This window comes from Erithacus rubecula (genome assembly GCF_903797595.1).
Source record: "Erithacus rubecula genome assembly, chromosome: 4".
Lineage (NCBI taxonomy): Eukaryota > Metazoa > Chordata > Aves > Passeriformes > Muscicapidae > Erithacus > Erithacus rubecula.
Genome location: NC_136686.1, coordinates 10,853,628 through 10,875,564, shown reverse-complemented (window position 1 = coordinate 10,875,564; position 21,937 = coordinate 10,853,628). Strand labels below are relative to the sequence as shown.

The window sequence follows — 21,937 nt, the reverse complement described above, 5'->3', positions numbered from 1 at the left end:
CTTCTACAGTAAGAAAGTATGAACATTTTAAATCAGCTCCTCAATTTCCCCCAAGGATGATAATGCAAACTGCAATACTCTCTCTTATGCTTTGCCTTCTAATTGCTACATTATCACACCTTTTCCCCAGTGTTTAGCTTTCAGCTGAGAAGTGCACTGAGGAAACTGTTCCACTAAGGCCTTTGAGGACTTCTCTCACTGCCTGTAGTCAGACCAGCACTCAGGGCTTTGGGGTGAACAGCTCAGCTTTGCTCCAGCATGGCCTTTCTACCTCTGCAAGGCAACTGGTGGGATAGCCACTGGCACACCAGAATTCCTCTGTGGTAATATACGGCTAATAAGTGAGAACAAATAGATTGGACATTCTCAAGGTTAAACATGCCAGTTGTGAAAATAAAGGTGCTTTTTGAGACATTTTAAGAGAAGGTTTTGCAATGACTGTTTGCAGGGTGGTAAATGTTTTCTGCAAAATGAGCATGCAGAGGAAGTCCACAGATTTCAGGGGTTTTACCTCTTTACTACCTGCCTCTACCTGCTAGCCACTTACCTAGCTGCTAGTGGTGGAGGTTCATCATCTATGTCTTGTTATTTACTTTTTTCATTCAAGCTAGTAGTGAGAAAATGCTCCCTCTCCAAATAACCAAGAAATATACACCTTGTTATGGACCACTGTGCTTCTATTAAGAGTTATGCTTGCTTAAGCCACAAATAATTTAATTTGTCATGGTATTCATAGTTTAACTAAATCAAACATGAAAATGAAATTACTCCACATGGCATCTTGGGAAATGCACATCACCAGTCACTCCAAGTTGGCTACATGAGCAATAAAGACACAGTTTGTATTGGTCCTACATCATCTTCTGGAGCTGCACACATCCTTAGCACAGTTTGCAGCTGATTGAATGCATCCTGTGCACCTCTCTCCTGGAATCCCAGACAGACTGCTTTACTAGGAGCTGAAAGATGATGCCATGCCCTGAGAAGCCACCCCTCATTCTGGAATGCTTTTTACTATATCCTAGCACCAACAGAGAAATCCAGTTCAAGCTACTGAAAACAAATTTCTTTCTGCTCAGTTGTTTGAATGCCCAAAGGACATTGATGTCTGAGCCCATGCTATACAACAACTACAAAAAACCCCAAATTCTTCCACATTAGGTTCAAAAGCCACTGTGCAATTGAGGTTCCCCAAAGCTGACAAATGCCTAAACCAATCATAGCACCTACTGCTATGACAAAGATAATTACTGCCTTTCCGTCAGTGAAGTGTGTACTCTGCTCTGTATCATATTTAAAATAATCTAATTCCAACTCATTTTCCCCCTCCAAATTGTTTCCAGCTGTACAATTCCTTTTTTCCCCCATATTGTTTTTATTGGATATAGTGCAAGTTTGTAAAGATAGATTTTACCCATAATAAATAAACAGATGTTAGAATAATAAACATACAGTCAACCTGATATATGAATATTACTAAACCTTAACAAACACATAACAAACAACATAAATTGATTTTAAAAAATTGAAAATGAGAACATAAAGTGGCAGAGAAAGAAATGGCAAGAGAAAATAAAGGCAAAAAATGAGCTAGAAACGTACTTACTTTAGCAAATTGTCTGGATTCATTTATGGTTCCCTTTCTTGATTTGCTGATAGCATTAAAGCACAACTGTGGTTGCAAAGCATTCCTAAGAATGCTGCCTGCCTTCATGTATTGGAAGTTTTCTGCTCACACTGAAAGCCAAGCTTTCTATGTTGGCCAACTCATACCACAGTAGACACTACTGTGCTAGATTAATCCATCTGCTTGGACACAAATATCCATTTTTGGAGAATAATGAGACTCTCTACTCCTCCCATTTTTGGTAGGAAGTTTTTATGAGTATTTGGCATCTCGGTTAAACCATCATCATAGCCCAGAATAAAAATTACTGGATTCATATGTAGAATTCAAATTTAATTAAGCCTATATATGGCCTGAACCAAGAATAATTTACTGGCTGACATCCCCTCAGCATGTATGATAAGATGCCAACCACTTCCCCATGATGCCATCACATCTTTCATGCCCAATTCCCATGTTTTTTTCAGGCCTGCAGCTGAAACATGGGATTGAGTAGACTGACAGTGTTACCTGTTTCCAGTACAAACAGCCAGAATCACTGTAATTATGAGTATCACTCCTTCAGAAGTTGTCCCCCTCCCTTTCCCAGTCTTCCGTTTGGAATTATTTGCCCTCTCCCCAGTTTATGGGTGCATATATACAAGCGCATGCTTGTAGAGAGCTGTGACATTGAAGTTTTTGTTCTGATTATGTTTGCAAAATATCTTCACCTGGGAGTTAATAAAATCCATGCACAGATTTTGTTTGTCTCTAAAATTGTAGGGTTTTTCTCCTATCCCTCCCCCTTTCTGCCTGGAGAGTGGATTAAAAGTTGAGTGAATGGGAAGAGACAGGAAACTTTCTAAGACACTCTTCTCCTAAACTTCCCCTTTCAAGCAGAGCTGTAACTTCCCTTGAGATGCATCCTTTCAACACATCAGCAAACTACAGATCAAAACAAAGGGCAACACATTAAAAAGAAAAAAAGAAAAAGAAAACAAAAAAAAAATTTAAGATCAGCTTCAGAACTCACTTGGGTTTGGCCTACTTGTTAATATTTCCCTGTCAGATGTCCAGTTTAATGATTTGCCAAATCACTGCACCAGTGACACAGCCAAATATTGCTAAATCATGATCATTTTCCACATCATGAGTCCGAGAAAGGAGACAGGTACAAATCCCTTTGGATATCTCAACAGACATATTTTTCAAAACAACTCACTTTTGCCCTGGATTTAGCACTGGTAAGAGCTGCTTGTTCCTAAGCACTTCAGTTTAAAGGATTCCAGTGAAAAGGGTCAATGCACAGATAATTAGCCAGAATAATCCACTGTCAAAGAACAACAGTAGGTTTCATTACTGTTATTGATTTGGACTTCATACTACAGAGCCTGCACTACTTTTTTTTTATTTCTTTTCTTCCAATGCTATTAATGATTTGCAGTTTTTAGAGATGTGTAAGTGACAAATTGCTCTCCCCATCACTTGGGGGAATAGAGACCTAGTGCTGGAGCTAGGTCAGTCACCTGATAAGACCAGAGGCTTTACTTATCCAGATCAGGGTCCTTGCTTTCAAAATGTAAGAAGGGCAATTATCTTTCAACAGTGATTATCAATAATAACATTTGATATATAATTATTTTTAATTAATTTTAAAATTTTTAATCTTTAATTTTTGAGTCCATTTGTTTAAGGGGCAATCTTTAAAGAGTTTTAAAGCAAAAGAATGAGTGGAGAGTACAGCAGATGGTGTGGGATGCTGGCATGAAAACTAGGGATGAGTGCAGGAAGGTGACAAACACAAGTATGTACAAGGAGAGCACTAGTGAAGTTAGTGCAGGACTGACCTTCTTTGAGGATGGCATGCCTATGGAAGAGGTCCCAGCTATAAATATATCAAAATAAGCTATGCACACACAATGCTTGACTAATTCATTCCATGCTACAGCCTTTGTTCATGCTAGTAATTTAGATTTCTCTGTCACTTTTATCTCTGGCTGCTATAAATCTTTCACATCAACACAAATGCCCCATCATTTCTACAACTGTTATTCCATCCTCTGGACTATTTCAATTGTTTTTAATATAGATTTCATATACTGTATTGGTGATGCAGTCCTCATTCACTGAAGCAACTCTTTGAATAAATAACTTCTCACTGATCCATCTTAGAGCTTAGCTAATAAACTGAGGACTTCTCCTGGCACAGTAGGATCCCCAGAAATCACAAGGGGGGACAAATGTCCCACTGTCATGTCTTTTGGCTTGGTGGTGGGTGGAAGGCATGCCTATTTAGAACATAAAGTCACCTGAGAGGTGATTGGTAGCAATAGATGCACATCTGTTGGAGGAACCTCACACTGGGTGAGTCTGAGTGTTTGCTTTGAATTTTCAGGGGGAGTGTTGCATCAAAATACAAGTGGTAGACTCTTGGTCAGTGGCTAAACAGTAGGTCCTCTCCTCCCCATGCAGCAAGAGAGCAATCAATGTTATCACTGCTTACTTTCCCTCCCCACCCTGAGGCCTGGATAACTCACCTTCAGTGTCCATGTCCCCAAGAGGTTCTGGGACAAAACTTCCCTTTGGGGTGAAGTAAAAAACACGTCTGTCTTTTTTTTTAGTTTTAGTTCTTTCTTGAGTGTTTTCAGGGATAACTGAATGGCTGGTTTAGTGTTTCTGTGTCAGACACAGGTGTGGTTTTTTATACATGTGAATATTTATGCTTAGAAGTATCCTGTACTTGTAAGTAGTTGGGTTTTTAAATCTTTGTCCATTTTTTACCTTTCTTCCCCTTGCTAGTGTAGTAACACTACTTCCTAAATCCCATCCTTTTCCTAGGTACTGACCCCATCATCTCTGGGTGTTACTCCAGTAATAAAAACATAAAGACTTGTGGGTTATGGGAGCCTTTATAGACCTGCATGGAACTCATCTCGCTCGGCTGGAAGGGGTCATGTAAACCTCCTGCAACTGTTAGAGTCTGTGTGATTTCACACCCAACAAATGTCAAAGCAGAACACAGCTGCAACAGCCAAGTTTGTCTGTGTTTGGGTTAACCCATAAAAGAGCCCACCAAATTCCACATCAATCATTTCAGCCTTGCAAGAAACCACCTAGGCTTAGTGAAGGGGTCAAGAATCTGGTAAACATTTTGGCAAATATGGCTTGAACAGTGGCTCAAGAAAACCCTATTTTTTTCTCAAATTTGTGTAGTCTGACCAGCCTGATAGCTGGTCCATCCTGATGACAAATAATTTCTGTTCTTGTAGCTCTTACTTTGCATAGAAACATTTGAGAATGACAGTACAACTGCAACTTGTCCTCTTCAGGCATTTGAACTGCACTCACTTGCAAAGTTTTGGAGGATGAAAGGAGTTTCTCTGATGAAGAGGATTGTTAACCACAAGCACAGTGGTGAAGATGGTGAGGCAGCACGAGATTCTCAGCTTGAAGAGGACAGCAGAAATGGTGAAAGCCTTTTCACTGGAAAGCTTTGTGATGACATTAACTCTGGTACAACCCTCCAGAGTGGCCCTTCTCAGGCCATAAGGGATCTCACAGAAGGTAAGACTACTCACTTATCTAAGAGCAGAGCATGCCTGTAAACCTTGGCAGATTAAAACAGAGCATGAAGAAGCACGGAATTCTTGGCAGATGCATATTTTCTGGCACCAATGTAATTCTGGTTATCAAACTGAAACAAACATAATACCAACCAGACCATGCTTCCAACAGTCAAGACAAGTGACTAGATTTTCTTCTGGTTCACTTAAATTTGAAGGTAGAAGTTAAAAGCTAGATTAATTCCTGAATATAATGCCTTGAGACTTTAATGTAAAGCTCAAAGAATATGACAGACACTTCAAATGTCAGTCAACTGCCCAATGCCAAAGGATTTATTCCCTTACAACACTTTATAGCTGAACCACTGTGTCCTTAAAGCTCCCAGATCTCAGCCAGACTCTCAGATTTGGATGTTCTTTCAAAAAATATTTGGTTCCCTTGTTGACCCAAACACAGCTCAGTTTTTGGCATTCATTTCATAAGGGTGTCAGAAAAAAACCCTGAAGCCTTGACCACCACTAACAATGAAAGTGAGTGAACACCTCTTTGCACAGATTAAATTAAATGTTATGCCTTTTTTTCTTACACTTTTAATAAGATCTTGTGTCTGACCACTCAGCTGTGTTGGAAGCAAAAGACTCACCCGAACCACTGAATCCAAGAGGAATCACCCAAATAAAAATGGAACACAAAGAAGAATAGGCTACAACCCCACTAACAAGCTGGATGGTATCACTTTGAGTGCCCTTGAGAAAGCTACACAGTATAACGTGTTATCCCAACCCAGAGCAGCAGACAGGAGAGTGCGCAGCCCCTGGGGGAGAGAGAAAAGGGCAGGAATAAGTTAAGGATTCCCAGCTGGGTGATGAGGAAAGTAGTAACCTCAGTGCTGAAAAAAAATTTACATAATCTCCCCTGTGAAATAGTATCAGATATAGGGTAAATGAAAATGTATTGATTTAACTTCTGCCAGCTAACAGCTTGTCAGGCCAAGGCCATGTATTATTTTCTTTGACTATGTTTCCTGCCTCAAATCACTTGCAGTATTTTCTTTGCAGCGTGATAGCAACACTAAAATGTATCATTGCCACATATTGGAAGGCCAGTGTCGTATGCACAGCGCTTCCATCAATTATTTGTGACTCTTCCATTACTTAAGGTTCTGGGAAGTCTACAAAGGGATTTTTCTGAGCTGCTTTTAGTTCACTTTTCATTGGACATAACATTCATCACACTTATCATGACAACCTTTAACAAGACAACAGTTGGAAATACTCTTTTCATGGGCTGTGACCTTGGATGGCTGCGCAGGCACTGAGGCCATTGCTGGGTCTAAAGTTGCACAGACATGAGCGACTTCATCTACAGATGAGATTTCATGTCTCTTGCCAGTTACTTTTCGGTGAGTGGAAACACACAGTTGTTTTGGAAGCATTGCTGTTGAACTCTGAGGGTTATAAACTTCTTCAAGTTACCTTAGCAAGAAAGGTAAAAGAAAACCACTCCAAAGAGATCCCTACAGCACTGTAGTAGAGACACCCTTACCTACTCGAAGCTCTTGTCCAAAGACTGTTTTCTCTCCCAGCGCAGAGCAGTTCCACCTCCCGTACCGGAACTGGTACTGGCACTCATTGATTCCCATCTGTGCCCCTTCCCCGATCACAATGATGGCATCAGGGCGGCTCTGGCAGATTGCTCGCTGACGAGGGGCCAGGCCTGGGATTTTGTTGCAGATTATATTAGCTCCTAAAGCCACCACGGATGACAAAGCTCTGAAGAAAAAAGCAGAAAGACACATTATAACCAAATTGAGGCGAGCAGGTGCTGCTGTGTGGCTGGCAAGGCTCTGTGCAGAAGTGGAAGGATTGGAGGTTGAGCTCCTGTAATTATGCCAACTTGGCACAATGCATCTGGTCTGGTATAGCAGACTGGAAATTTTGTAGTAATTCCTAATCTGATTTGTGCCAGAAAAAAAACAAAGAAACTGAATTTTGGCACTTTTGTTTCCAGTCCTACACAGAGACATCAACTTGTGAGATGTGGAAAGAAAGACCTATTCGAAATCAAAAAACAGTGAAAAGCGATCATTTACAAATCTCTGAAACTTGTGTCTACTTTGAATGCAGGTTCAGACTTAGTTTCAGTTACTGCAGCCATTTCATCCACCCCTCATTTGAAACTGTAAAGCACAATTTAGAAAATGACTTGACACTGGCAACACTCTTGCCCGTTACTATGCTCAGGGAATTGAATGATTAATGAAGTTCATCAACATAACTGTGCTTTTAGATCTGGCAAACCACATGGAGCACATAGGAGTGATCCATAATATGTGCCATCCAGACTAGAAACATTAGCAGTTCTCATTCTTCAGTATATTTTCAGAATTCATCATGAAATTTGCATATAACTTTCACCTGCCATATGTTTTCATATGCTTATTTTTCATTTTTCAGCTGAATTTTCAACATCTTTACAGGCTCATTTTTCAACATCTTTACAACCTAGATTTTAAATGGTAATATTTTGGAAAGAATAGGACAACATGGGTACACTTTTGGTGATGCCTGTGGTCACATCTAGAGGGTACCTGCCAGGCCCGTGTAGAGATGCTCCAACCAGCTCTGGACAAGCACACTGACTGCCCTGTGATCCTGCTTCCCACCTTGAATACCAGACTAAGCCTTTCAACTCAGTGTTTAAAATTTCCCACTGGAAACACTCCCTTTGGAAAATGCTGACTAAACAAAATTAAAGAATGATACAGGAATTTGTTAACTTCATCACAAGGTACCTGAAAAATTACATAAGTGCCACATTTCAATGAAATCAGAGTGATTAATTTTGCCATTTCAATAAGACACAGTAAAGTCAGAACAAGGAGGGTGAAATTGAGAACTCTTCCCTGGACAAAATTAAATACTGCTAGTCCTGTGGAATGGAAATTCCATAATCATCTACTCTGCCTTTAATGGGTATTTTTGCGAAGTTAATAATTCATGAGAAACTCACCACTTGTGGGTTTTTATTTATGGCAGCAAGAGGGGTGTTATGGCTGTAGAAACAAGGTATCACACAGAGCATGGGTGCCCTGTTGTTCTGCATATTAAACAGAAGTTAGAAAAAGGTAGTTTTAATCTGATCCTCTCAGTGTTGGAGCAGGAGTGCTCAGACCTGCATCTTTAATTTGTGTTCCTCTGGATGCTGAGGAACAAAGCTGAAACATCAACTGGAACCTGAGATTCATGCAGGTTTTGAGCTAAGGGGTTTTCTTCTGGCAAAAAGTATTTCTCTACTTTAAAATTTAAAAAAATAAAATTAAATAGTGATGTCTTTAAATGAAGACTCTCCAGGAGATGTGATAATGTTAAAAAAGTATTATGATTGATATAGAGATAAGATTCTCTTTACAGTGGCTTATGACCTTTATGCTATGGTTTCAAAAGCTAATAAAAATAATGCAGAAAAGTATCAATACTTAATTTTTTTCAAAATCAGACACTTTTCAGTATTGGAAAGGAAAAGTGCTTTTTTTTTTTTTTTTTTTTTTGAAAGATCATGGAGCTTTTCTCTCTCTGACTTCATCCACTTTCCACACAAAGTAGGACAGACATTCTGAAAATATTGCAGTAAAGCACAAAGGAAAGCATTTTTCCTTAATAGGTGATGTGTCAAGTTCAGAAACACATGCTCTTTGAAGACACTAAAATGCTGTGCCCCATTCTTACCCTATCCCCTCTGCCTGGCTTTGCCCAGTTCCCTGGGACAGACCAGGTGCCAAAGCATCCTGCGAGACCTTCCCACCTCGTAACCCATTTCCACTGCTGCTTTCTTTCCAGGAAAATCTAACCCTGAGGAAATCTGGGGTCGACTCCTAAGAAAGAGACTGCACAAGGCGTTCAAAATTCTGTTTGATGTTTGGCACATGCACAAGACACACAGTTCTGGTCTTGCAGCTGCCTGATGGTCATCAAGTTACTGAGACTATGCCACCAACTTACAAGCAAAAATTACATCTAAAAGTTATTTGTAAGTTACATAAATAGGTTTTTTAAAATTGAAAAACTGATAAAAACCATGCAATAATTTCCTGACATAATTATTTTAAAACTGGTGGGCTTCCACAGTTTCCACTAACTATTCTCAAGCTGAGCAGCAGAATGTTATGACTTTCAAAACAAAGGAAAGCAAGAATTGGCCACAGCATCTAAACTTGTAATTTTCAGTTAAGTTGCTTCCTTCATACACGTCACTGCTGTCTCATAATTAGGTTAAAGAGTATATTCTTTGGTCTCCCATCGTTTTTTGGAGCAGGTCTTGGTCAAAGTATTTTAATACAGTGGGTTGGTTTATTCATCCAGAAAATAAGCATGATTGTATCTGCTTCAGAAGGTACTGGGAGGGTGTCATAATTATTGTGTGCTTGTGAAGTGTATTATAACAATTAAACTGCAATTACTGGGGGTGGAAGGGGTCTTCGTTTTTCTGTTATTACTTCCAGAAACTTTCCCCTCTCTGGCCTGGACTTACCAGCACATTCCCTCAGACTTGTTTAGCCTACTTTTAAATTGTTACAGTGCCAAAAGAAATGCTGAATCATGAAACTGAGGTTTTGGAAAACTTTATTTTTATTAAAGAAATGCACCCAACAGCATTTCAAGCTTCCTCTCCTCTATTTCTTGTGGCATCCCTCGGTTTGTGCATCCATCACACATTCAGGAGGGTTAGGCTGTGCTCCTGCCCCTCGGCAGGTTGAAAGCTACATTTTTTTTTTCAAAGAGGGAGATGGTTTCACTCTATAGCTGTCAAAAGGCAGACTCTCCATGCCACATTTGGCATCTTCTTTCATCTAATTTTTCTTTGTGGTACAAATTGCCTTGATTCTTATCACCAGAATCTCCTGAATGTGGAAAGATTTCTGATGCAGTTTACAGTAATTGCAACCATCCTGCAATTGTCAGGTTCCCGCCATGGGACAATCTCCACGTGGCTCAGTGTTCTGCTAGGTCATCCGCACGGCTTATCCAGATAAACAGAGTTAGTGGAATAATGGCACATCTCCTAAGGAATTGGCATTAGTGTCTGGCATATGGAGAGCTGTCACATTTCTTCCTGCTTATGCCATTAATCCAAGAAAAAAACAAGCACTGAAATTGAGCAATATATATAAGCAGTTATGCCCAAATTTAAAAAACAACAAGGAAAAAAAACCAAAAAAGCAACAACCAAAAAAAAAAAAAAAAAAAAAAACCACAGGAAAAACCCAAACAACCCAACAACAGCAAACAAACAAACAAAAGCACACTCAAACAAACAAAAAAACCCCTCATATCTGGGCTTGGATAGGGCCTTGCAGTTCAAACTTTCATCAAATTAAACCTGATGAACAAGATTTTAGGAGGCTTGGTTTCTGCATAAGAACTCTGAAATGTCAGGTATTTTATTCTAGGACTGTGTCACAGCAAGCAGAAATTCATGCCAGTGGGAGACAAGATTCAGCTTATTTTTTTAAATAATGCTTGCTTACTTATGCAAAGACAAATGAATCCTGTCACAAAAAGAGAAACTTCTCTCTCTAAATGTATTTCCTGTTACAGTTGTATCTCCTCTGTAGAACCTAAGCAACTCCAGCTTCCCTCTTCACAAAATGAAATGAAAATTATTAGATATTCTAAGGAAGATATAAAAGTAAAGGTCTTTCAAATGCTTCAGAAATTAAACATTAAGTCCATTGAGTTTTAAGAACTGCTTGTTTGAAAAGAAACATACTCTTCATTCCTGGTAGCTTGAGTCTCTGTTTTTTTGGGGTTTTTTTTGTATTTGCAAAAGCAAACATTCACTTAACTTGAGCTCAAGTTATTTAATTGATTTCAAATGTCCTTGCAATTTCTGCTTAATTTTATATATAAGAAGGTCATCATGTAGACTGCAGTTTACAGTCTTTACACAAGTGGAAAATATATATAGAATAAATCCCAGTAATGGACAGCTGTACAAACACACAAGAAGAAAAAAATCTAAATTTTATTCCTGATAAAAGAATCTGAATTTTGATAAAATTATGAAACAAAACTGTCTACTTATAGATGAAGAACAGTAACTAGCCAATCTTTGGAGATGTCCCTAAGCTTCTGCACAGGCACGATGTGTACTGAGATTTCTCCAAGGAGCTTAATATACCATTCTAACTAATACATGTCAAAAGATGTAAAATAAGAGATTAAACCAACAACGTATTGCATACTGATGAAACACTTAATCAAGTTGATTTTAACCTTTTGGCTAAAAAAAAAAAAAAAAAAAAAAAAAAATTACAAAAATAAAACCCTGAAAAATTGCTTTCAAAATTCTCAGCCAATCTGTGCTCCCGAGCAAATTACATTTTATTGTAATTCAAGAACTTCTCCTCCCTCTCTTGAATTCCTGGCTGCACAACTGCACGGTGAGCACTTCCCACCAAGCCACCCTTACTGCAAGCCCTTGGATAGGCAGCCATAGGGACACTGTGATCCCACCCCAGCTCTGCTTCTTGATATTCACCTGAAACTGCTGTTGGGCAGGGGGGTTGTTTTCAGCAGGAATGAAGGTACTTAGCCACAGGAACCCCATTAGCAGCAGGGGAGTTGTGCAGCTTTTTGGCACACTGTACCGAAAACTTGCCCCACTATCTCAGACAAAAAATCCACATAGTGGGCTCTTTGTTAGCAGGAACCACCGAGGTATTTTGTGGTGACACTGCGACACATCTGAAATTGTACTCCACTACTAAATGGTTCACTTAATTAAGAATTCCTAAGTAAATATTTTGAGTGCATATCAGTTGCAGAAATTGGCAGGAGTGTCCTGGGCTCGGAATGCCATCTGCATATGTTTAGGCTTTCAGTTTTGTTTTCCACCCGGCTTTGGGAAATCGTTGTTCGGCACATGTGTTATTGAAGCGGAAATCCAGTAAGGCTGCATGGTACAGTCCTGTGGTGCTCTCCCCTCTGCTGAGGCTCTGGACCTTGGGGCTGCACACAGCAATGTGTTCATTCCCACCAAATGAAAAGCAGGGGAGCTCACCCAAAAAAGTGCCTGATACCCTATGCAGTGTGTTTGCTGGCATGGTTAGGAATGAAAGAGGTGGGATGACACACAAGGGCAGAGCATGTCTTGAGCTAAATGCCTGCTTAGGAGAGGAGTGGGGGCGTAGCTGCCATCCCTCTATGCCATAGTGATGGGGGTACACCAGCAAAGGCTTGGATCACACCCTCCCCTACCTGCCAGCTGGGATGGGTACTATGAAGCCAGCAGTGACTCATTAGGCTTCAGCAAGAAGAAGGGGAGATATTGCCTGGGATGCCATTCACAGATCAGCACCAGCAACCAGCACCACCTTCCTGCAAATTCCTATTATTCATTGAGCAAGATAAATCTGATTTTGACACGTATCTTATTTGCTGTGTGACTGGTCCACTGCAATAATTTTTAATAATCTTTCAGTGAGGCAACACTCAATATGTAACAGCAGGATATCTTGAAGACTGTTACATCTGTAGTTTACCTGTATTCAGCTTTTTTACACTAAAGAAAGACTCATGGAGAACAGAAATGCCTCACAAAGGCCTCATGTGTCCTGTAGTAAAAGCCATACTAGCAAACGTACATTTCCATTTTCATTGGACATTCACTGCCCTCCAGAATTTTAATTTATGCAAATTATTACATAATGAGGATTTTCTTTCTTGTCTCAAATCACTTTACTCTAGGGGCATCTTGTTATATGGTAGAAAACACATCCTGAGATATTAAAATTTATAAAAATAAAATTAGGTGTTAAAATAGCTGAAGTGTGGCAAATAATGATTCCAAAGGAATTTGTGTTTCAAGAAGTGTTTGGTTTGCTAAACCAAAGAAAACTGATAGGCCAGTGCTGGAAAGCTGCAGGAAGGCAGTAATTCTAGCATTCTCCTGGGAAATTCGTGGAAGGCTGGAATACTCCTGCTTTGGTCTTGTCAGTGATGAAGGTGGTGACATACATAGTGTAATTGAACTTATCCGAATAGGCTTAATGAAAAACGGTGCTGATATAAAATTATTTGATTTGTTTTACAAACAGAACTTTATCAGATTTAGAAATCAAACTGAAATACATTTTTTTACTGAAGGTTTTTTTCTGTTGTTTTGTTTTTGGGTTTTTTATCTCTATAAACACCATTAGCAGTCCAGTCCAGTTCTGCAAACATGCACATGCCTTACCTTGCAGAGTACCAAGCAGCTTCCACCCTCAGTAATGACAAAGTCCATTCCTCAATGCCAAGATGCCCCTTAAACACACATAGATGGTGTTGATGTCTAGCACTATAATTTGCTTTCCACCCTTTGCCACTAGAAAGAGCTAAACTGATATCTAACAGCAAGGCACAGAGCTGTTTGCTGAGCAGCAGCCCACCAGTGTGGAAAGCAAAGTTACCTTGCAGAATAACTGGGGTGGGATATTGCTGATCTCCTGGCATGGAATGCAACTTTGAGATACCAAAGCGGCTGGAAGAGATAACTCACAGATTTTCTGCATCTATGCAGAAACAGTTCTATATCACAGAAAAATAAAAATTTCACACTTCTATATGTGAATTCTATGGTTTTGTCATCTTTTCCATATAGTAAATAAGAACAAATAGGGTTTCTCCAATTACATACGACATGTATATAGATATGGGCACTTTCCAAGCTTTATCAATTCCAAGCCTTAATTAAATTTAAGTAAACTGCATACTTTGGCTCTGACTAAAGTTTAACAGTCTATTCTGTTTGGAGAACAGATAAGAGGAAGAAAAAAGCACGTAGTCTTCAGGCAAAGTCCAAGATTTATCAAGACCATACCCTGCTTAATTTGTGAGATCTGATGAAACCCTGTCACAGTCCTACCATGCATGTCCTGCACAGAAGCAGCTGTTTGCTGGTTAGATCATTCTAAAATGCCATGTATGCCTTGTGGATTTGAAGCCTTTAAGGTGAACTGTTACTGGAATATATCTTAAAATATATGCTTCATTGTGTTTTTCATTAAACATTGATGAAAAACCTTTACTTTTTAGATTTGTATGCATAGGGTTTTCATGAATGTGATGCAAAAATTGAAAGAGGAAAGTATGCAACAATGGGTCTACAGGAAAGGCTCTTCCTTCCCAAAATAAAGTCAGCTGGCTTTACTGCTGTCATGGTTCAGGTAGGAACGCATCTTTGTTAGAATCTGAGCAACCAATGAGAAAAAAATCTGAAAACCTACCAGTGAGACATTATGTTGGAGAATTTAGTCTTTTGTGTTAAAATGTTGATACTCCATTGCAATGTCTGTTATTCATGAAGATCAAAGTGTGTATCAGCTCTGAGGTACACCTGAAAAGCTATAAAAAGTTGTCTCAGATGTTCTTTTATTATTAAGGTGGAGAGGCCACATTGACACTTCCCATAATGTTGACTTCAGACAAAACGACAACTGAAGGCTGCTATTATTGCACAGATATATGTCCACAAAACAAGACTTACTGGACTTGAATTAGCAGTTGAGGAGAAAAAAATTAAATTCTCTTTGTCAGTGACATTGAATTTTTATCCACCAAATACCCCACTATGATGAACCATAATTTATTTCTTTTATTCCTTCTCTCACCACTGTTTTCATGGCGTTAAATCTTTCCTAAAGCCATAAAAAATCAGGATATGGAATTAAGTAACATGCACAAACAAAATTAAAGCAAAAAACTTATAGGCTTGGTGCTGCCAGGTTTACTTACTGGCTCCTATATCTGGGATGGGATCATTGCTCAAACCAGATGCAGTGTTGGTTCTCGTCTTCTCTAAATACCTCACTTCAGCCAAGACCATTGTCAGGGGGACAAGGAACAGAATGAGTTATTTCGATGTTTCTCTACACTGTTGAAGCTTTGGGATGACAGACCATCAGAAGGGCAGCTCCTTCTGCTCTGGTGTGCAGCAGGCAAGGAAGTGAGTGGAGGTGTGAGGACTGGGCACATCCTTGGCACCATCCAAGTGGGACCACGGAGACCACTGGCACCTTGACATAGTCACAGTTTGGTTTTGAAGCCTTGAGCTGTCGTGTTTCTCCTCCTCACCCAGTTTCACCTTTATGTCAAACTACAATAGTTGGGGGACACTCATTCATACTGAAGACACTTCCATTGCTCTCAAGATGTGGGAAAAACTGGGAAAGACACACAAAATCTCAGAAGCAGAAACTGTGGACCTCTCCAGGTTTGGCATGAATGAGTAAGAATGGGGAAAACTGTGGGGTTTTAAAAATATTTTTAGTATTTCATTTCAGAGTTTATCCTTCACAGGACAGCTATGTGTGTCTGCACAAGGCTGGGTGCTGGTGCAGACATACCTCTGTCTGAGACACGGGGTGAGTGAACAACTACTGTCCATCTCCAGCACCAAGAACAGAAGGGAAGATGTGCTTTCCACATGACCTTGGAAACAAACAGGTGCTGCTCTGCTCCTCAGAATCATGGTATGGTTTGGGTTGGAAAGCACCTTAAAGCCCATGCTGTCCCACCTCCTGTCATGGGCAGGGACACCTTCCACTATCCCATGTTGCTTCAAGCCCTGTCCAACCTGGCCTAGAACATTTCCAGGAATGGGGCAGCCACAGCTCCTCTGGACAACCTGTGCCAGGGCCTCATTTTCCACTGGATCAGGTTGCTCAGATTGCCTAGGTACATGTTCTGCTCTGAGGTTTGGCAGGTTTGGCAGCCAGGAGACTGTGCTAGGGCTGGACAGGCAATTTTAAATTACTTCCCTGGGCTGGCTGCAACTTCAAACAGAAGTGCCCTGAAAAATCCATTTCAGCCTGCCTAGCTCAGCTAAGCTCTTGCAAAGCCTTGATTTAGGAAGGAAAATGCTTTTAGGACCACCTTACTAAATACAAGGGATACATCACAGATTTCAAGGTGCTAGTTGTTTGGGTGACACCCTTTGTGTTTTCCTGGTCATGTAGTTCTATTTAATTCCATGGAAAAATTGTTATTTAGCTGCAAGTCAGCCCAAGTCAATGTACCAGAATATCTCCCAGTACAAAGACTTCATGCTAAACACCAGATCCCAAAATAAATTAAGAAGGTAGAGGTGTTACACTAAGGAAGTTGCCTGAGAAATGCAGAGTGCAGAAATGCTACATTTGGTAGGTTTTGTATACTTTTAATTAATAGTTATTGAAAAGAAAAATTTAAAAATGCAACATAGTTTAAAGTAAATAGCAAATGGCACTTGGATTTTGTTTTAATAGTCTCTTAGTGTGTTAACTAATTTTGTCTCTCATTTTCTGAGTCTGTTCCCTGATGAGAAAATTATTTGCAGCCTTTCTTTTACCATCACACCAGCTGTAAGCAAAACTGCTTGGCACTTCCATGGAGCAGGCCTGCATTCCCTGCACCCAGCAAAACTCCCACTAGCTATTGGCGATCACACAAAGGGAAATTCTGATCCATCAGGTAGATAATATATGGTTAGCTCCTTACATGAATTATCCTGCTGAAGTTATGAGACAGTTTGTCTACTTGAGATTATACATGTTGGTTAGACATGTAAATAGGGTTTGATCACCAGATTGATCAGACCTTCAAATCTGTACCTAAAAGTTGGATATCACTATAAAATAGCTGCAGCCTGATAAAGTCTCAAGTGTGGCAAAAAGTGGGGAACCCCTCAGAAACTGTGGAATATATAAACTGTGGATATATAAAAATATATCCCCTATGCAGTTTTCCAAGAATTTAAAACATTATTGTATGTAGCATGTGGGCTTTCTGTGAACAAAAACTCTCTGTTTTATAATCTGAATTGTCAACACTGGCACAAAATAATGTGACACCAAAGAGGGTGTCTATGAATGTCTAAGGTTTCTTTCAGCTACTTATTTCAAAATTTTAATTCTGAGTGATGTAAGAGGCCTGGTAAACCACACAGTAACTTTTCTAGTTCCCTGGCTTGTTAAGTCTATTCCAGGTGTTCAGAAGGATTAGCAAAAGTCATTTTGAGCTGTTTTTCAAGAGGGAATTTCTAAATTTGATATGCAGCCATAAAAATCGTGCATCTGTGCTATTATCCCAGTGGCCTGTGCTGGGTGTGTCCTTGGTGTTTTGCAAATCACTATAAGCTTGTGAAAGCAGCTGGATGGAATCCTTCTCCTTCTAAAATCCTCTCTCAAAAGATCCTGCACACACTGTCAATCATACACATAGAGGCATTTACCTGCTATTTTGTTAGGTGGAACATTGACCCCAATTTAGCTGCTTCTTTGCCTTCATACTAAAGATGCTGCTGACTATGGGCAGCCCGAATGTCTTTTTCCTCTGGCTCTCTGAAACTAATAATTTGAAAAAATTCCTTTATGGCCATGCAATCCAAAGAATGAAGAGATTTAAAGAGGTAAGTGATAAGGATTGTTTGGGATTTATAACTGAGCCTGCAGAGGTGATAATAAAACAGCTGTACCCAATCACATGCAATCTATAAGGGCTATAGGCAGCTGGTGGCACACAGTGTCAGCCAGTGAGCACTCAGACAGGTTAAACCAGGCTTAACAGCTACATCTGAGACACTCTAGTCTTCACCTTCAGTCAGTCCCACACTCTCACAGAAATCTCCTTTCACCGCTAACTAATTACTCCTATTTTTCTCCCTGATGCTACTATTCTTTTGCCACTGATCTTTTTAACTTTTTACCCTTAGGTAAAACAGGAATTGAAAGAGAAGTGCTGGTTTTCTTTCTGAATTACATTTCCATAAGAAGTTCCATAGAAGAAAACCTTAAGCTAACAGCAGCATCACAGACTATAGGAAAGCTGAAAAATTACCGAAGTTTCATAAAACTCAATGACTTAGGTAATTTTTAAGCACTATGGCATACTCAGAAGATGAGTTTGTTTTAAAAGGGCTGTGGTCATAGGCAAGGACAGCTATGGACATTTTCTAAGATATGGAGTCTGCAGCCTGCCCATTCAGTTCCCCCAGTGGTTACCCCAATGATGCGATATGCCTTTGTACATGGTGTTGTTAGGCCAAGAGCACACCTGTCTTTAGGCACTACAGCAGAACTCCTGCACCAAGGGACATGAAAGCACATGCCAAGGCATGTCACACTGGCAGCTGTGTGTGCAGAACTGGCCCCTGTGTGCTCACATGGAAAGGCTCCTGTTGGGAGGCCATGAATGCTGGAGACTGAATGAACTGCATTCCCCTGAGAGAGCTTGGTGAGAAAGCAATGAAGTGAGCACATCTGTCTGAGTGGTGCTGGGAAACATCCACAGAAGGGAACAAAATGCACAGAAAGTGACTTTGAGGAGACAGTAGTCCATCCACCTTACCTGGGCAGGATCAGCTACACCTTTCCCACTCCTGATAGGCACTTCATACAATTTATAAATCATCCAACCTAAATTTTCCCTAAAACAGTGTTGGGCACGGAACATGCTCCCTGGGGAATGGTCATGGCTTCAAGGCTGACAGGACTCAACTCAGGCACAGGGTACAGTTCTTGAGGTTCTCCTGTGCAGGGCCAGGAGTTGGACTAGATGATCCCTGTGGATCCTTTCTTACTCAGAATATTCCAGTGTTTCTATTCCATGAAATTTCTGCAACCAAAGCTCAGAGCTTTCTCCCTGATACCCAACAGGAACAGAATATTTTATCCCCAGAGGCCCTGCACTATCCTTTATGTTGTTTATAAATCTTCTGCAGAGCAAAACAGCCCTCATTCAAATTTCCTCTCATGCATGAGATCTCTGATCATTTCTATCCCCCTTTTCAATATTCTCTCCCACTGGTCCAAGTTCTTCTGCACAAGAAGATAAACTACACATCATGACTGGAATTACTTTCCTCTCTTCTCCTCTCAGGGATACGAAAACAAAATAACTGGTTTTGCCATTCTGTGCCTTCAGCTCCACTTAATAAAATAGACTTGAGAACTAAAGTGGCTCTTTAGTCTTCACTCTACAGTGGATTACCATTGCTTCTAAGTTCTTCAGTTCCTACATGGAATGCATTGCAGCTGTGAAAACAAGCCCAAAAATATTTTGACTCCTTGTGTCTCACCCCCTCCTTAGTAAAACAGTAGCAGCTGAGCAATAAGTGTCCAGTTAAGAACACTCCTTTGACTTGCAGCATCTGACTTCGAGAACATGGGGCAGATGGAGGGGAAGTATGGTTAAAAGTGTAGAAAAACAATTTACTTACATTGTACTTAATATTTACATTGGAAGTTTTACTGTCTGAGACAGGTCTAGTAAATATATCTTCACTAAATACCTAAAATACACAAAGCTTGTGTTTTAAAAACACCTATTTTAAAAGTCTTTAAAATATTACATATATTGCCTCCCAGTGATACACAGCCTGAATATAAATCTACACCAAGTTTTGGTGCAGGATTGAGTGGAATTACAGCATAAGAATCAATTTTCCCAATAAACAGTAGCCAAAGTAGGCTTGACGTGTTTTGATTTCATTGCAGTTCTGAGATTCAGAGCAACTGCTCAGGAGAATGAGAATTGCTCCAGCTGGAGGTCTGTGAACTAACAGGATGAGGTGGCATCACTTCCAGCCTTACTAAGCCATTCTCTTGTGTCTCCAAACAAAGCCAGAGAAGTTTCTCTTGTAAGGAACTACATGTGTTGGTGAAAAAAATATCTTTTCATTGCAGGCTTAAATACTATCACACTTTGTTTAATTTCTAGGTCAGTCTGTACATTCAAGAGACCCTAGGAGTTAAGATTTACAGTTCAAATCATTCAATGCTTCTGAACTTTCTGCAATTCGTGCATTTTCTATAAAGCATGAATGATATAAAAGTTTTATCCAGTAACACTTGTTGAATTTAGCCAGTGTTTGTATTTTTTCACCCAACTTCTGAGCATTTCATCCCTAGTAAAAATCAAAGTGCCTGATTTTATAGGATTACCATTGCATTATGTCATTAACATGAATCATTAAACTCCAGTTTCTCTGCCTCACACATAAAGCATTTGTGACATATCCTCAAGTTTTCCTAGCATAGCCTACATGATCCAGGATGAAAGTTTACTTCCATGGCAGAACAAACATGCAACATGGGAAAGACAGTACTATAAAATAAAACTAAGTGGAAGCTGAAAGCCCAGAATAACCTTGAGAGCTGAGTTTTGGGTTCTTTGAATCTTTAATCCCCAGAATGGCTCCATTTTTTTTTCCTTTTTTTTTTGTCCAAATTGTTCACCCAGGTCTAATGACCATTGAACAGTCCGGCAGGCACTACACATGAGATGGGATTAGGAGGTCATGGGTTCAGTCCGTAAGTAGGACCACTCACCCCTCTCACAAATCTACTCAGTTGACAGACAATTCTTTGTGATGAGTTGGCCACCCATTTGGAGGGTCATCAGAATTCTCTTATTTTGAAAATTTGACCATAAGACACAAACTGCCTTTCTTTGTGGGGAAGCCCACCCCACAGACAGGGAAAAAAATCACAGCCCATGTTGTTCAAAATCTATCTTCCCAAGGCTCTTCCTGGGCTTTCCAGTGTTTTCCAAGTTGAGTGCTTTTATTCTGTCTTCCGGCGTGTTCTAAAAAATACTTACAGAATGCTAAAAATCTTTGTTTTAAAGGAAAAGCTAGCTGCACTAATGGACATACAATACAATATATGTATTTGTTCAGCTACTTTAATGAAGAGAATGTTTTGCATGCTGTCAGGAAAAAAAGAATTATAAATAATACCTTAATGCCATGTCTTAAAGTATGCTTTAGAACTTTCTAAAGCATCTTGTTTGTTATACTTCAAAATTTTCTGTCACCAGAAAAGAAAAAAAAAAAATCCACAGCATTCCTTCTGTCTTACTGAAAGAGAGTAAGAAAATCACCCCTCTGGGGTTTTTCATTTGGTGCTGGGAAAACTATAACTTTATGAAGGATCTGATAACTAACCCATATGGTGCATGATCCTGATAATACAATCCAAACATCACAAACCAACTCCCAAAAGCTAACAAAAATCAGTGTCTTTGTTGTAGAACAAAACAATGAGATTTCATGCTAACCCAAAATCCAGTTTCTCTGGAGATATGAAATGCCTAATTCACAATGAAAATAGATGGTGATAGATGATGACGCATGTCCTACAGTTTGTTGTTGCCTCCCACAGATGAAACAGAGGGTTTGATCTCTTGTGGTGTTAAAAATCCTCTGCCATTTTTGGAATCAAATAACTGATGGAAAATCAGATAATTAAACTTGCCTGTGTAGAAACCCTGTAAGTATTAACTAGATGTTGTATTTTTCTGTTCTTTCCATTTAAAGTTTTTCTGCATTTTTTTCTGTACAAAACGCATCCTAGCTTTTTTTGGGGGGTGGGCAAGACATCTGCTGATTACTTAAGTAAAATGGCTTAGGGGTTGATGCTTCCCAGTACAGATTCAAATGACTTAACCTAGAAGTTCAGACATAATATTTAACTCTATGGCTCAAGAGGACAATCCATGAATATAAAATCTAAGCACACGTGTCAGAGGCCTGCAACTATTTTGAGACTCATTTGGGGACATAAATATTGCATATATTGTATGAAATGCATACAAAATATAGGTGAGTGTGGGTTTAACTCAAAAAGAAAAGACATAAAATGTTGTGTGTTTCTTAGGGTTCTCTCTGGCTGGAAAAGTTAAGCAATGCCAGATAACCTACCAAATAAGAATTTTGGGTGGCAAAAGAGCCAGACTTATGAAATAG

The 21,937-nt window shown here is 39.6% G+C and overlaps 1 protein-coding gene across 7 annotated transcripts in view; it reads right to left on the bottom strand.

Moving 5' to 3' along the window:
- Positions 1-21,937, bottom strand: part of WNT7B (Wnt family member 7B) — a 105,632-nt gene that overhangs the window by 33,934 nt on the left and 49,761 nt on the right. For all 7 annotated transcript variants that reach the window (XM_079305064.1, XM_079305063.1, XM_079305068.1 and 4 more), the window contains exon 2: positions 6,716-6,942. In XM_079305064.1, coding sequence (XP_079161190.1) covers positions 6,716-6,942 — 227 coding nt within the window. The remainder of the gene's footprint in view (positions 1-6,715; positions 6,943-21,937) is intronic.